Below are 13,673 nucleotides of genomic sequence, written 5' to 3' on the forward strand. Positions count from 1 at the left end.
GTCTGCACACACTCTGTTATCTTTGTGAACCAGTCACGGTTTTCATAATGTTATTCATATTATAAAAAATAATTTACGGAAGTACATATTCGCACAACTATAGAAGTAATCTAATCTTTTGCCTGTAAAAACCACTCCATATTTGTAATTCAAGCAGAGCTCATTACTAACCTACTAGCTATCTATCTAGTGACTGGTCACCTAAGGAGCACCCCCACGCACTTATCGATACACACGAATATCAATGTCCGATAGTTTAGTTAGCACACCACTAGGCGAAGCGCGCCGGCAAATAAAATTGTTTTCATAGCCTTTCCAAACAAATCCGGAACAATGGCGATGCAGAAGTTCTTCAGCGTGCTGCTGCCGGATGTGAAGCGGGAGCTGCGCCGCGGGATCATCGAGTGCTCCAAGCGGGGCCTCCTGCACAGCACCAAGTGGCTGGCGGAAATGCATCACGGACTGGCCGATGTGCACATAGACAATGAGGCGCCTGATGAGGATCGCACATTCAGCGAGTGTCAGCTGGAGGGGATTGCGCCGGAGGAGTACAGCGACTACTTCCTGGCCAAGAGCTACTACGACGTGAGGGAGTACGACAGGGCGGCGCATGCGGTCAGGAACTGCGAGTCCAGTGTTCCGCGCTTCCTGCACTTCTATTCCAGCTACATGGCCAGGGAAAAGCGGCGACTGGACTCGACCACGGACCAGGCGAATCTGCACGAACCGAATCAGATGCGCGATCTCGCCGACCTGCTGGCTACGTTGCGCATGGAATACGGCAAAAGTCGGCTCGATGGCTACGGAATATACTTATACGGAGTAGTCCTGAAAGCACTGAATCTCAACCAGGCCGCCGAGCAAATGCTGGTCCAGGCCATCAGACTGGTACCCATGCTGTGGAGCGCCTATCTGGAGCTCTCGCCCCTCATCATGGAGAAGAAGAAACTGCTGAGCCTGCAGCTGGGTGGTCACTGGATGCGGCACTTCTTCATGGCGCACACTTACCTGGAGCTGTACCTCAACGACGACGGCCTGAAGATCTACGAGGACCTGCAGGCATCGGGTTTCAGCAAGAGCATCTACTTGATTGCCCAGATGGCTCTGGTCTATCACAATAAGCGGGATGTGGACAAGGCGATTGAGCTGTACCAGGCGCTTCTCGAGAGCGCTTCTCCCTACCGCCTGGACAATGTGGACACCTATTCCAATCTGCTGTTCGTCAAGGAGATGAAAACCGAAATGGCACAGTTGGCCCACAAGGCTGTCAGCATCAACAAGTACCGCCCGGAGACGTGTTGTGTAATAGGTTAGGCTCTGCTTTGCTTTAATGTTATAGCTCATCATAATACACGCTTTTCCATCAGGCAACTACTACAGTATCCGCTGTGATCACCAGGTGGCCATTTCCTACTTTCAACGCGCCCTGAAACTGAATCCCAAGTAGCATTAGCTAAATTCAATCGCATCATAGACTCCACTTTGGAGCGACCACCAGTGGCCGTAGACTACTCCGGACTGCCCCAGCTGAGCAGTGCCACACTGCAGCAGCGCTTCAACCTGGCCTATCCGGAGTTGGTGAACCAACAGCAGCAGCAGCAGCAGCAGTTGCAGCTGCAACAGCACCACCAGCAACATGATGCGACCAAGCAGATCAGCAGCCTCCAGGGGAACCCCCGATTGGATCGTGGAACGGACGCCGTTGCCAGCACTCCATTAACACTTCAAGCACCCAGAACTCCAGCAACGGCGACGGAGGAGCAACTTGATTCGGGGCATCCCCATGACGACGCAGACGTCGTCGACCACGATGATCATCCCCACCACGACGAGGATAATCAAACGAAACGAAATGATGTGCATTATTTGTTGAAACAGTTGAATAGTTTTAGTGATATAGAAGAAATAGAAATTGTTGATATGAAGCAAAGAGGTCAGCGGCCGCCGATGGCGTCCAGTTCGTTGGCCACCATGATGCCGCCGCCCTCGCCAGCACCGCCGGCATCGCCATCCACGCAGTCACATCGACTGGGTCCGCGGTTCGCCTCCTCCGGCGACAGTTCGCTGGTCCTGCCGCAGCACCAGTTCGACGACTATCTGTTCGAGTCCTGCCACTACCTGGAGACAAACTACTTTGCCGCCACATACCGCACTGCCATGGTCGAGAGCAGCTCGCACGAGTTCCGGCCCTCGACCAACAGCAGCTCGAACAGCTTCGAGCTGCACGAGATGGAGCCGCCCAGTGTCATCTGCAAGGCGGGCGTGCCGCCTCCACTGGTTTCCAGTCACCCTGGTCATCCTGGTCATCCTGATCATCCGCCGCCGCGGTACCAATTCGAGTACCAGGCGGAGACCCGGCTGACCACCAGTGGGGTGCAGACGGAGCTCACCGTCGAATCGCTGGCCAAGATGAGCAACTGCAGCGGGAGCAGCTCTTCCTCGTCGGCGACGAGGGCTCCTCCCTTCTTCCGGTGCTGCTACACGCCCATCGATCGCTGGCGGGAGAGGAGGCAGCAGCAGAAGAGCTCCTCCGCCTCCTCGTCCGCCGCACAGCCGCCCAAGAACGTCTGACACTGGGCGTGGCAGTCCACTTGGAGACCCAACATGTGCCTGGCTAACTTAGATCAGGGATGCAAGCCAAGGGGAATCGGGATGTTTTCGGAATTCACAATCATGGTTCGATTTAGTGGGTCATGTGAAAGTTCTCTACTTGAAAGTGAAGAAGATATCAAAAGCTTGTGGGGATTGGAATTCATATCCACAAAACAGCTTTCCAAAATGATTTCAAGTTCCAAATACTTCCCTCAAAACTTTTGTATCTAAAAAATAATTCTACATTTTCCGAACCACTAGCCTTACGAAATATGGATATGATATAATCACGAGCGGCTTGCATCCCTGTTATATTTTGGTCGCTGTTCTCATTTGCGATATCAACAAGAGATTCCATTTCGATCGACAGTCGATACACGAGTCATGAATCATTCATCACGAATCCCTATCATTCGGTGAAAGTTCATAATGTACAATTTATATATGCTAAAACGTAAACCAGAAATGTTAGTAAACAATTTTTATACACACATCACAGCCACACACAGACAGTCGCACATTTTTGCAATACACCAAAGTAAATGATTTGGAAGTTTGTATAATTACCTAAGAGTTGTTACATGCTCAGCAGAAAACCAGGATAGCCACAACTACTGATTCCCATTAAACTTCACTGGCTTTCCCTCCCAGCAATCCAGCATCCCAGCATTTCCCCCCTGAGCTAGCCAGGTTTTCCGCTGGGCATCTACCTGAGCTGAACCCAACTTAGGCCTAATGTTGTATTCGAAATACGAAGATATTGTTAAAAATGATTGATGGCAAGAGGGGGCGATAGGGGAGGCGAGAGCTTGTATAGTAAGTTGATAATTAAATAGCATTATGGAGAATTGTAGAATCACGTTGAAGGTGGCCAGATCAGCAGGACGAGGGCACTTTTGTTTTAAGCCTATAGTCTACAGACTGTAGATTCTAAACTCTAGATTCCGATTCTCTCGGCTAACCAAGTCCAAGGCAACTTGGGCAGATATCAGCGAGCGCCTGGGGAAACCGAAGGGGAAACGGACACAAAGCAATTGTTACATCAATTAGACACTATATTCTGTTGACCTATCGTTTAACTCGATTATTGTTTCGGAAGATACGCATTTAAGGAATTGTTGTTAGAGCACAAGAGATACAGATACAGATACAGATACAGATACTGGCTATGCGAGCAAACCGAATAGGACACAATTCAACTCTAAGCCAACCAAGAGCAATATTAGTTCTAAAATCAGTTCGGATTCGTCAATTCTGTTGATAGCATATGCAAGTAACTAGCATAACTAACATACATCAAATATATCACTACCTTGAATAAGCCTTGAGATCACGCTTCGGTTTTTCGCAAAATAAATATACATATATGAACAATGTATGCGCATTGGAACACCTCTACTGAGTACTGGAGTTTATTTCACCAAAAATTTCCGCTGCTGCTCAATCGATCAAAGGAACTGAGACTCACTCTGGTTTCAGGATCTTCGGCTGAGTTCTTCCAACTGCGATCTGAGAAAGTAGCAAAATCAGAAATCCGAGGGGAAACAAACATCACGACAACTGAAATGAAAACCAAACAAATGCCTTTAACCTGCCCACTCCTCTTACACTGAAAACAAAAAACAAACAAACAAAAAACACAATACGAAAGTAGCCCAAGAATGGTGGTAACCAATGTTGGTCGATAATGCGCTGAGCGAAACGCAAATCCCTGTAAATCACGAGCGAAGCGAACTAATTTATTTAAAATATACATATATATATATATATCAACACGTTGATTATGTTAATCATTACGAACGACATAACAAATAAGTTGTTATCAAGCAAGGAAGTGGGATAAATGGGGCAGAAAATAACGTTAGAGTAACTACCTATTGTTGTATGGTTTGTTTTATTCGAAGCGCACGAAATGTAATAAACATTTAAGTAATCGCTAGAAAAAAAAAAACAAGAAAAAAGAAATGGAAATGGAAAAGGAAAAGGGGAGGGGTGGGGAAATGGAAAGGAGAGGAGAGTAATAAACCCTTAGCTAAAGTGAAATTTTTGTAAACTTTTTGATATGTGATGATGATTTGGATAAATTAGAGCCACAGAGCAAAGAATTATTACCTTAACCTAGTCGTAGATATTTAATCTAATTCAAATGAGTAGCGCAAATGCCAGCGGGCAAACCCGAAGGGAACTAGCTGAATTCTAGGCAGGATTAGCATTTGGCCAGTTGTTATGCAATAATCGTAGTCTCGGCCAGCCGAAGCACCAATCCAGGGCTCCTTCCGGCATCGGGATCATCCAGATAAGATCTACCCATCTACCTACGTATCAATCTATGTGGATCCCATCCGATACGATGCAGAGGAGGGAACTGTTATTAGCAATACTGAATATCCGTGGCAATTCAATTGTGTAATTGTATTAGACGAGGCATTGATAAATCGTAGGAGCGTTTAACTAGTTAAACGAACCGAAGCGCAAATGAGATAGGAACTCAAAGCGATCCGATCAGAAATGAAATGAAATTACTAAGTGTAACTAAGCGAGTAAGTAGAAAATATTCAATTGTAAATAGGACTCATTTCCAGTCGTCTCTTGGTTTGTCGATTGACTTCGATTTCGATAGAAAATTATGCGTTAGCCATGATGGGGAAGATGATGTGCGGATATACATATGCGGAGTACATATGTAGGTATGGATGATATACATATGTATGTATGTATGTATTACCGGACACGAGTAATCACACACGAAAAAGCTTTAATTAATTTAATTACCGGAAAGGAAACCAAGTGAACGTACTTGTTGCAGCAACAACAAGCTATGTATTTACAATACTCATTTTTGATATCATTCCCATTGGTAACGTACGGATTCCATTGTAGATACCTATTGAGCAGCCAGTAATTAATTAACTAGTCCGCTAAGTCGTCAATGTCGCCTAATATATTGCATCAGAAAATACAATAACAGAGCATTTTAGCTGTAAACCAATCCAGAGAGACAACTAAAAAAAACCAAAAAAAAAAAAAAACAAACAAACAAACAGACCTGGAACACCCGAAATCCACTTAAGACAAGTAGACACACACACACACACACACACACATATACATTCGACACACTAAGCTTTTATAAACTATTTAACAAGAATATATATATATATATATACTATGGAAAATAATAATCCTGCCAAGTAACATTCGAATACCTGCTTGAAGAAGATACACCCGCTTTTGCTAAGAAACCAAAAATTAAAAAAAAGAAACAAAACGAAAAAAAGTTAAGAAATAAAACCAAGATTTAATAACGAGGACGAGATGTGCAATGAAACCAAAAATAGAGACAGATCTAGAAGAGATACTATGGCTAAATACGATTTTTATACTTTCGATAAAATGATTTTTTATACTAAACGTAAAAGCTCTTTGGAACACGGACGTGGCGATTTCAGAATCACTTTGATTTGGGTCAGGAGATAAAGGTCATATTATAGTTATTATACAAAGATATAGTATCCGTACATTATACATATGTGTAAAACCCTAACTGCAACTATGGAACGACAGCACAAATTTTGTTGAACGCGGGGTGGAGAGCGCCCCGAAAAAGCTGACAAGTGGAAAACAAAAATCAAATACTGACTAAAGCAGAAAAATCGTTTTTAAGTCCAATTCTCAACACACACACACACACACCCATACACACTCACGCAGCAACATGAAATCAAATATATACTAAATATATAAACATTTATGTATATATTTAGCAGACGAGTAAATAAACCACACCCGCGCACAAATCGCTTACATAAACGAATTACGAATTAACTATGCTTTGTAAGCCCAAATAGGGTCAAAACCCAAATTCACGACCCGCAGCCAGCGAGGATCTCTAGCGGAAATGTCCACAATCTTAGCCAGCGACAGCGATTTTTGTATGAGCAAAGAACTAAAATTTGTAAATATACATATATGTATTTCTTGATTTTATCGAAAGGAAAAAGCGACACACTGAGATCATTCGAGTCCTTATAGTTTTTAGTTTTATCCTAATTGCAACCGAAACTCTTTTCTATCTATATCTAGCCAGATATCGGAGTACATAAGCGAGAGCATACTTTAAATGGAAAATTATAGCAAGAGTAATGAACAATGTCAACTACAATAAATTAGCAAAATGAAGGCGGGCGGGCGGAAGTGAAGGAAAGGGAATGAAATTAAATATTAGTGCAATAATTAACAAATTATTCGGTAAAATTAAAATGGAATACATCTAAGTAAACGCTTTGTAAAATACATATAAACAATTTATTAAATGGAAAACGGAAAATGGAAAACAATAAAAGCGAATAAAACCCAAGAGGAAAATGAAACACTATTGAGTAATTAATAAAAGCATTGACATTGACATTGACACACGTGATTCGATATCTCATCTTATAAGCATAAATCAATAAGATAACAATAAAGAGAAATTAAAGAAAATGCAAAACGAACGTCTTGTTCTTTACGCTTGCGCTACTTAACGAGTTACATTTATTTAACAATAAAATTGGCATTGTCATTAGCTTTAGATTTTGAGCATCACGAAGCTCTTCGCATACTTAAGTGCTACAATTGACATTACGGCTGCTGCATGACAGTGCGGATATATTTGAGGACGTCCGGATTGGACAGGATGTGCAAGTGGTCCACGTTCTGGAGAGCGAGCGTGTTTATAGGCGCTTTAGAATAGCCCGCCCAATATTTGCAGGCTCGCAGAGAACGCTGGTTAACGGTGCCGTCGCCGAGACCCATTATCAACTTGGGCGTTTCCCCACTAATGTCCGATTTCTTGTACTGCAGTCTATTGTGTGAGCAAAAAGGTAAATTAGTTAGATTCCTTTCCGCTACAACTGTGGCTCAACTCACCTCTCGACCGTGTCGATGCCTTCGCCATAGAGACAGTGCAGTTCCACATTCGGTGGATCGAAGTTTCGGTTGTACCGAATCGTGTCCTTGCGCATTTCCCAGCCCGTCATGTAGTCGAGGTCTTTGAAGAACTCTTCCAGCTGTGCCATCGTATAGTTTCTGCTTGGAGTCATGGCGAGCACCTCGGATGGCTTCCAAAACAGTGGCGAGGGCAGCAACCAGGCCGTGGATGGGTGTGTTATCTGTTCCGCCTTGAGGATCTTGGCACTCAGGGCGAACGAGTCGAGATCATCGCCCATGGCAAACACTTTCACAGCCTTAAAACTTCCCGCCCAAACTCCCGCCAGGCTGATCATGCGCTTCACGTATTTCGCCTTCCATTGGAGGGTTTGCTCCTGCAAGAAAACCAGGGTCATGAGACTGCCCATGCTGTGCGAGATGAAGGTCACAGCCGACTGATTGTTGGCCTCATAGGAGTCCTCCACCAGCTGCTTGAGATCGATGAAGAACTGTTGGTTCTCATCTGGAATGGGAGGAGGAGGAGCAAGATGTGAAAGTAGTTCGTCAGCCATTCGGGTAAGCTAAGCTCACTTGGCGCTTTGCGGAAGTCATAGGGTGCTCCATGAATATTTTGTTTGCGAATATATCCAAGTTTCACCAGCTCATTGGCTATATCCTTGAAGTAGGCTCCGGCGCTGTTCTTGGTGGGATCGATCCACTCGACCACCTCGGGATTGCCCCAGCCGGGTATCCTCGTCTCCACACCAGGAGTGTTGTGGGTGGTCCTCGTGACCTTGTCGTAGTACAGCTTGACATTGTCTATCCAACAGTAGACCATGGGGATGACCAACTGCTCCAGATCCAGCCACAGGTTGTACCAATCGTGGGTCTTTTGGCAAATTAAATAGGGAGAGTTGGGCTTATTTAGCCGAGCATCCATTTGGGAGCCTCCGTCACCGGGTACTGCAATACAATAGCGATACTGTGAAGCTGGATGACCTTAAAAATTAATCGTGTCCATTGTACTTACCGAATATCACTGGCGACAGCTTGGGTTCAGGGGGGGCAGAAGGATTATCATTTCTTCCATGCCATTTGCTAAATGGCCAAAAGCACTCGCCCAGGGCCAAGAAGGTGGTCAGCAGGAGCAGCGAAAGCACTCCCGATTTGAGCCTCATTGTGCGTTGCGTTGTAAACAAAGCAGGAGTGGCGACTGACTACTTGGAGTATATAGCTCGCAGGTTATCGGATCGCGCTACTCAATTGACGCCAGATAAAGGCCTCCTGCGCATAAACAAGTGAATCAGCCTGCCGAGCTTTCTTTTGTGGTAATTGTAATGCATTTATATGGAGCCCTTGTGGTCTGCGCACTTTCCGTCAGCTGAGATTTGACCTTTAAACTATGTGTGTGTGCGTATGTGTGTATGCGGAACTTCGGCGGTCGCACTTCCCTGCGCAAAACGACGTCAAGAGTGGCTGTTATTGTTTTAACAAAAGCGTTGGCTTTGCAATTTTGTTGTTTTCTGCCTAATCTGTATTGTTGTTGTTGCGCAGTTTGTTATGGTCAGCGTTTATTTCTCCCCTCTTAGTAAACCATCCCTCTAGGTGTGACCAGGTGTCTGCACACACTCTGTTATCTTTGTGAACCAGTCACGGTTTTCATAATGTTATTCATATTATAAAAAATAATTTACGGAAGTACATATTCGCACAACTATAGAAGTAATCTAATCTTTTGCCTGTAAAAACCACTCCATATTTGTAATTCAAGCAGAGCTCATTACTAACCTACTAGCTATCTATCTAGTGACTGGTCACCTAAGGAGCACCCCCACGCACTTATCGATACACACGAATATCAATGTCCGATAGTTTAGTTAGCACACCACTAGGCGAAGCGCGCCGGCAAATAAAATTGTTTTCATAGCCTTTCCAAACAAATCCGGAACAATGGCGATGCAGAAGTTCTTCAGCGTGCTGCTGCCGGATGTGAAGCGGGAGCTGCGCCGCGGGATCATCGAGTGCTCCAAGCGGGGCCTCCTGCACAGCACCAAGTGGCTGGCGGAAATGCATCACGGACTGGCCGATGTGCACATAGACAATGAGGCGCCTGATGAGGATCGCACATTCAGCGAGTGTCAGCTGGAGGGGATTGCGCCGGAGGAGTACAGCGACTACTTCCTGGCCAAGAGCTACTACGACGTGAGGGAGTACGACAGGGCGGCGCATGCGGTCAGGAACTGCGAGTCCAGTGTTCCGCGCTTCCTGCACTTCTATTCCAGCTACATGGCCAGGGAAAAGCGGCGACTGGACTCGACCACGGACCAGGCGAATCTGCACGAACCGAATCAGATGCGCGATCTCGCCGACCTGCTGGCTACGTTGCGCATGGAATACGGCAAAAGTCGGCTCGATGGCTACGGAATATACTTATACGGAGTAGTCCTGAAAGCACTGAATCTCAACCAGGCCGCCGAGCAAATGCTGGTCCAGGCCATCAGACTGGTACCCATGCTGTGGAGCGCCTATCTGGAGCTCTCGCCCCTCATCATGGAGAAGAAGAAACTGCTGAGCCTGCAGCTGGGTGGTCACTGGATGCGGCACTTCTTCATGGCGCACACTTACCTGGAGCTGTACCTCAACGACGACGGCCTGAAGATCTACGAGGACCTGCAGGCATCGGGTTTCAGCAAGAGCATCTACTTGATTGCCCAGATGGCTCTGGTCTATCACAATAAGCGGGATGTGGACAAGGCGATTGAGCTGTACCAGGCGCTTCTCGAGAGCGATCCCTACCGCCTGGACAATGTGGACACCTATTCCAATCTGCTGTTCGTCAAGGAGATGAAAACCGAAATGGCACAGTTGGCCCACAAGGCTGTCAGCATCAACAAGTACCGCCCGGAGACGTGTTGTGTAATAGGTTAGGCTCTGCTTTGCTTTAATGTTATAGCTTACCATAATACACGCTTTTCCATCAGGCAACTACTACAGTATCCGCTGTGATCACCAGGTGGCCATTTCCTACTTTCAACGCGCCCTGAAACTGAATCCCAAGTATCTGGCGGCCTGGACCTTGATGGGACACGAGTTCATGGAGCTGAAAAACACAAATGCAGCCATACAGAGCTACCGAAAGGCAGTGGAGGTCAACAAGCGGGACTATCGCGCCTGGTATGGACTGGGCCAGGCCTACGAGATCATTAAAATGCACTACTACAGCCTGTACTACTTTAAAATCGCCCACCAACTGCGTCCCTACGACTCTCGAATGCTGGTTGCCTTGGGCGAGACCTATGAGAAGCTGGACAAGTGCGAAAATGCTGTGAAGTGCTACTGGAAGGCCATCGATGTGGGTGACATAGAGGGCATAGCGATGTACAAACTGGCCAATCTGCACGAGAAGCTCGGCGACCACGAGACGGCGGTCCATTGCTACATCATGTACTGCGAGGATGAGCGGGCGGCCACCGATAAGCAGAGCCTCTACCAAGGGTTCATCACGCTGGCCAATTATTACGAGAAGAAGGGCGAGTACGAACGAGCCGCCTATTACGCTTACAAATGCCTAGACTCAGAGGATGTGGGTGCATTGTTTTAGGAAATTTGTAATGAATTTAACGAAAACACTCAATCTTTTTAGCGCAAAATGGAGGCAAAGGCGCTGCTGAAGACGATTGACTGGAAGCGCAATGCTGAGGGACAGAAGAAGGTAAAAACTTCGACGGCCGTGGCGAATGCAGATACCAGTTCCGAGGACGAGATGGAGTGGGAGCTCCAGGATGTGCGAGTTCGAGTTCCCATCACATCCATAGCCACCACGACTACCTCCACGACCACCGTAGCTGCGGAGAGCGCCTCGAGTAGCTCCCTGATCAGCTTGCGTCCGGACCGAAACCTGATTCAGGGCATGCGTCGATCCCAGTCGAGCAGGACTAGCTTAACCGCGCCTGCCAGCGGCACCACCACCACGCCATCGGCAACTGCTGTCACAATGTCCACCGAGGAAACGCCTGGCACATCCGGTGGCCCTTCGAATCCGCCCGAGCAGGCGCCCTCGGATGATAACAGCTCCATGGAAATATCCAGCGTATCCATCGATTAGTCAAATGCGTTCCAATTGTATAAATTTCTATTTGTTTTTATGAATTATATTGGCAATCCAAGTAAATAATGAACTAGTCCTATTCACCATTGCCAGGTCCAAAACGTCATCCTTCTCCATCATAGTTAATGAAAATATAGTATTTCACAAAACTACTAAATACTCCATATTAATCGAATGTGCAAACAGGATCTTCAATTCAAAAAACTTTAGTATGGCTTATAATTTTTGTGATCTTAAACTGAGTGTTTCATAATTTGTTCCTTGGTTTAAGAATACCAAATATTTGATTAATCTGGCCTTGCTCGGCTGTTATATAATATGAATCCCCATAGTGGAGCGATTCAGTATGGGTAAAAGTAATCTCGCTTCAGAAATCTTGGATCCATCGTGCTATGATGGCTGCTTCCTTATCGCGGGCATCGCGCACAGAAGGTGGATCGGCCGGATCGCTGTGGCGCAAGTCCAAGTGATGGGCTCCCTCGGGCAGGATGATGACGAAGACCTTGTCGTTGGGAGCCTGAAGCACACCGCCACCGCTCCAGGGATCCAGAAGACCGTTGCTGAAGATGATGTTGGTCGCAGCCTCCAGGTTTCTGCCGCCATAGCGCAGAATGATGTCGTATGGCTTGGGGGTGAGACGGTAGTTCTTGTAGCACTTTTCCGCGTAATCCTTGAAGTTCCAGCTGGACGTGCGGAACATGGTTTCGGAGCCATTGGAGCAGATGGGCATCACCATCTGGTTGCAGCTCTGGATATTCCAACCGGAGTCATCGGCGTTGGAGTTGACGGATATATCGAGGCACTTGGCGGACTGTGTGTAGTTGGTGTAGACAGCCAAAGCGCTGGACATGGCGTGCAGCAAATCGGCGTCGGTGGAATGCAGCTCCTTCAGGTAGTAGCACACCTGCCTCACGGGATAGGCAGGTAATGGGGCCAGGAAACTGCTGTTGTACGGGTAATTGACCATGGCGAGATTGCTGTACACCTCCTCCACGTAGTCCAGGAACTTCTTCAGATCGTCGTCGTTCTTCAGGGCATTGCATAGGTGGAATGCATCCGATATCTGCTTCTTGCCGGCCTCGCTGGCGCCCAGAGTCTCGAAGAGTTTCCACGACTTGGCAATATTCAAGGTGCAGTTTTCGTTGTAGGCATTCTGGAACACCGATGTCACAATCCTGTAGAAGATGTCGCAATCGGTTATCCCGGGGAACTGCAGAACGGGCGCCGAGGCTGCCAGGGCTCCGTTGACCAAATGCGGATACTTCATCCGGAACCAGGCGGCCAGCATTCCGCCATAGGAGCCCCCGAAGGCCACCACGGGCATCTGGCGATCGTTCCGCAGGAACGTGATCAGCATGGCGTAGTCCTCGAGCGTCTGCTCCACTGTGAAGTAAGCCAAGTGCTCCGGCAGGCTGGTGTTGAACGTGGAGCTACCGAAGGGCAATGACTTTCCATAGTAACGATGCTCCGCAAAGATCACCAGAGCCCGCTGTCGTTCCGCCTGCTCCCACAGGAATCCGGTATTCTGGGCGAAGAGTTCGATGTCCCCCTCGTTGCCCGTGTAGAAGAAAATCGGGGTGCGGGCATTGCTCTTGTCCACGAACGAGTCGTTGTACAAGTACCGGATGTTGAAGGTGGCGTTGATCAGGAAGCTGAAATGGTCCAGCGGCACCTGGAACTCCTTGATCTCGTACTTGAACCGCTGGCTGCAATCACAGCCCGCGATCAGCAGGATTCCCAAAACCGCTAACAGTGCAGCTCTCACTGTGGCTTCTCCCATATCGCGAAGAATCATATGACCTCTGTGGTTTGCACAATTTTCAGTTCGTTATCTGCAAGCCGGGCTTTATATTACACTTTGTGCAGTGTTACCAGATCGCGAGACGTGATTTTTGGAGCGGTTCTAAAGCACTCAAAAAAAAAAAAGATAACTTGCATTTCAAAATCGGATACATATTGTTAATAAAACTACGCATTTTACATTTACCACTCATTTGGTAAAGGGTAATGAAGAATTAAGTGGAGATTCATTTGAACTCATCATATCTTGTTAGAAAACAAACAT

The 13,673-nt window shown here is 46.7% G+C and overlaps 4 protein-coding genes across 8 annotated transcripts; 2 read left to right on the forward strand and 2 right to left on the reverse strand.

Annotated features, from left to right (window-relative positions):
• The first annotated feature begins 257 nt into the window (after positions 1 to 257).
• On the forward strand, positions 258 to 7,011 carry CG31687 (uncharacterized protein). 2 transcript variants are annotated; one of them, NM_001273698.1, is made up of 2 exons: positions 258 to 1,309; positions 1,368 to 7,011. In NM_001273698.1, exons 1-2 carry the CDS (start codon positions 334 to 336, stop codon positions 1,445 to 1,447), a joined length of 1,056 nt encoding a protein of 351 aa, NP_001260627.1. In that variant the 5' UTR covers positions 258 to 333; the 3' UTR covers positions 1,448 to 7,011. The 2 variants fall into 2 exon arrangements, with proteins under 2 accessions (NP_001260627.1, NP_001163022.1); NM_001169551.2 differs by having other exon boundaries at positions 1,368 to 3,968.
• On the reverse strand, positions 6,880 to 9,108 carry CG18858 (uncharacterized protein). 2 transcript variants are annotated; one of them, NM_001273699.1, is made up of 4 exons: positions 8,531 to 9,108; positions 8,092 to 8,463; positions 7,501 to 8,023; positions 6,880 to 7,435 (listed from the first exon to the last, which is right to left on the reverse strand). In NM_001273699.1, exons 1-4 carry the CDS (start codon positions 8,676 to 8,678, stop codon positions 7,213 to 7,215), a joined length of 1,266 nt encoding a protein of 421 aa, NP_001260628.1. In that variant the 5' UTR covers positions 8,679 to 9,108; the 3' UTR covers positions 6,880 to 7,212. The 2 variants fall into 2 exon arrangements, with proteins under 2 accessions (NP_001260628.1, NP_652700.1); NM_144443.2 differs by having other exon boundaries at positions 7,092 to 7,435.
• Positions 9,109 to 9,374: 266 nt separating this feature from the next.
• Cdc23 (Cell division cycle 23) lies at positions 9,375 to 11,762 on the forward strand. 2 transcript variants are annotated; one of them, NM_136192.3, is made up of 3 exons: positions 9,375 to 10,423; positions 10,482 to 11,083; positions 11,144 to 11,762. In NM_136192.3, exons 1-3 carry the CDS (start codon positions 9,451 to 9,453, stop codon positions 11,603 to 11,605), a joined length of 2,037 nt encoding a protein of 678 aa, NP_610036.2. In that variant the 5' UTR covers positions 9,375 to 9,450; the 3' UTR covers positions 11,606 to 11,762. The 2 variants fall into 2 exon arrangements, with proteins under 2 accessions (NP_610036.2, NP_001260629.1); NM_001273700.1 differs by having other exon boundaries at positions 11,144 to 11,676.
• CG2493 (uncharacterized protein) lies at positions 11,618 to 13,477 on the reverse strand. Of its 2 annotated transcripts, none has more exons than NM_136193.2 (1): positions 11,618 to 13,477. In NM_136193.2, the coding sequence occupies exon 1, from the start codon at positions 13,401 to 13,403 to the stop codon at positions 11,976 to 11,978; it is 1,428 nt and encodes a 475-aa protein (NP_610037.1). In that variant the 5' UTR covers positions 13,404 to 13,477; the 3' UTR covers positions 11,618 to 11,975. The 2 variants fall into 2 exon arrangements, with proteins under 2 accessions (NP_610037.1, NP_001260630.1); NM_001273701.1 differs by having other exon boundaries at positions 11,801 to 13,477.
• Positions 13,478 to 13,673: the final 196 nt, after the last annotated feature.

This window comes from Drosophila melanogaster, chromosome 2L (assembly GCF_000001215.4).
Source record: "Drosophila melanogaster chromosome 2L".
In the NCBI taxonomy this organism is placed as follows: Eukaryota; Metazoa; Arthropoda; class Insecta; order Diptera; family Drosophilidae; genus Drosophila; species Drosophila melanogaster.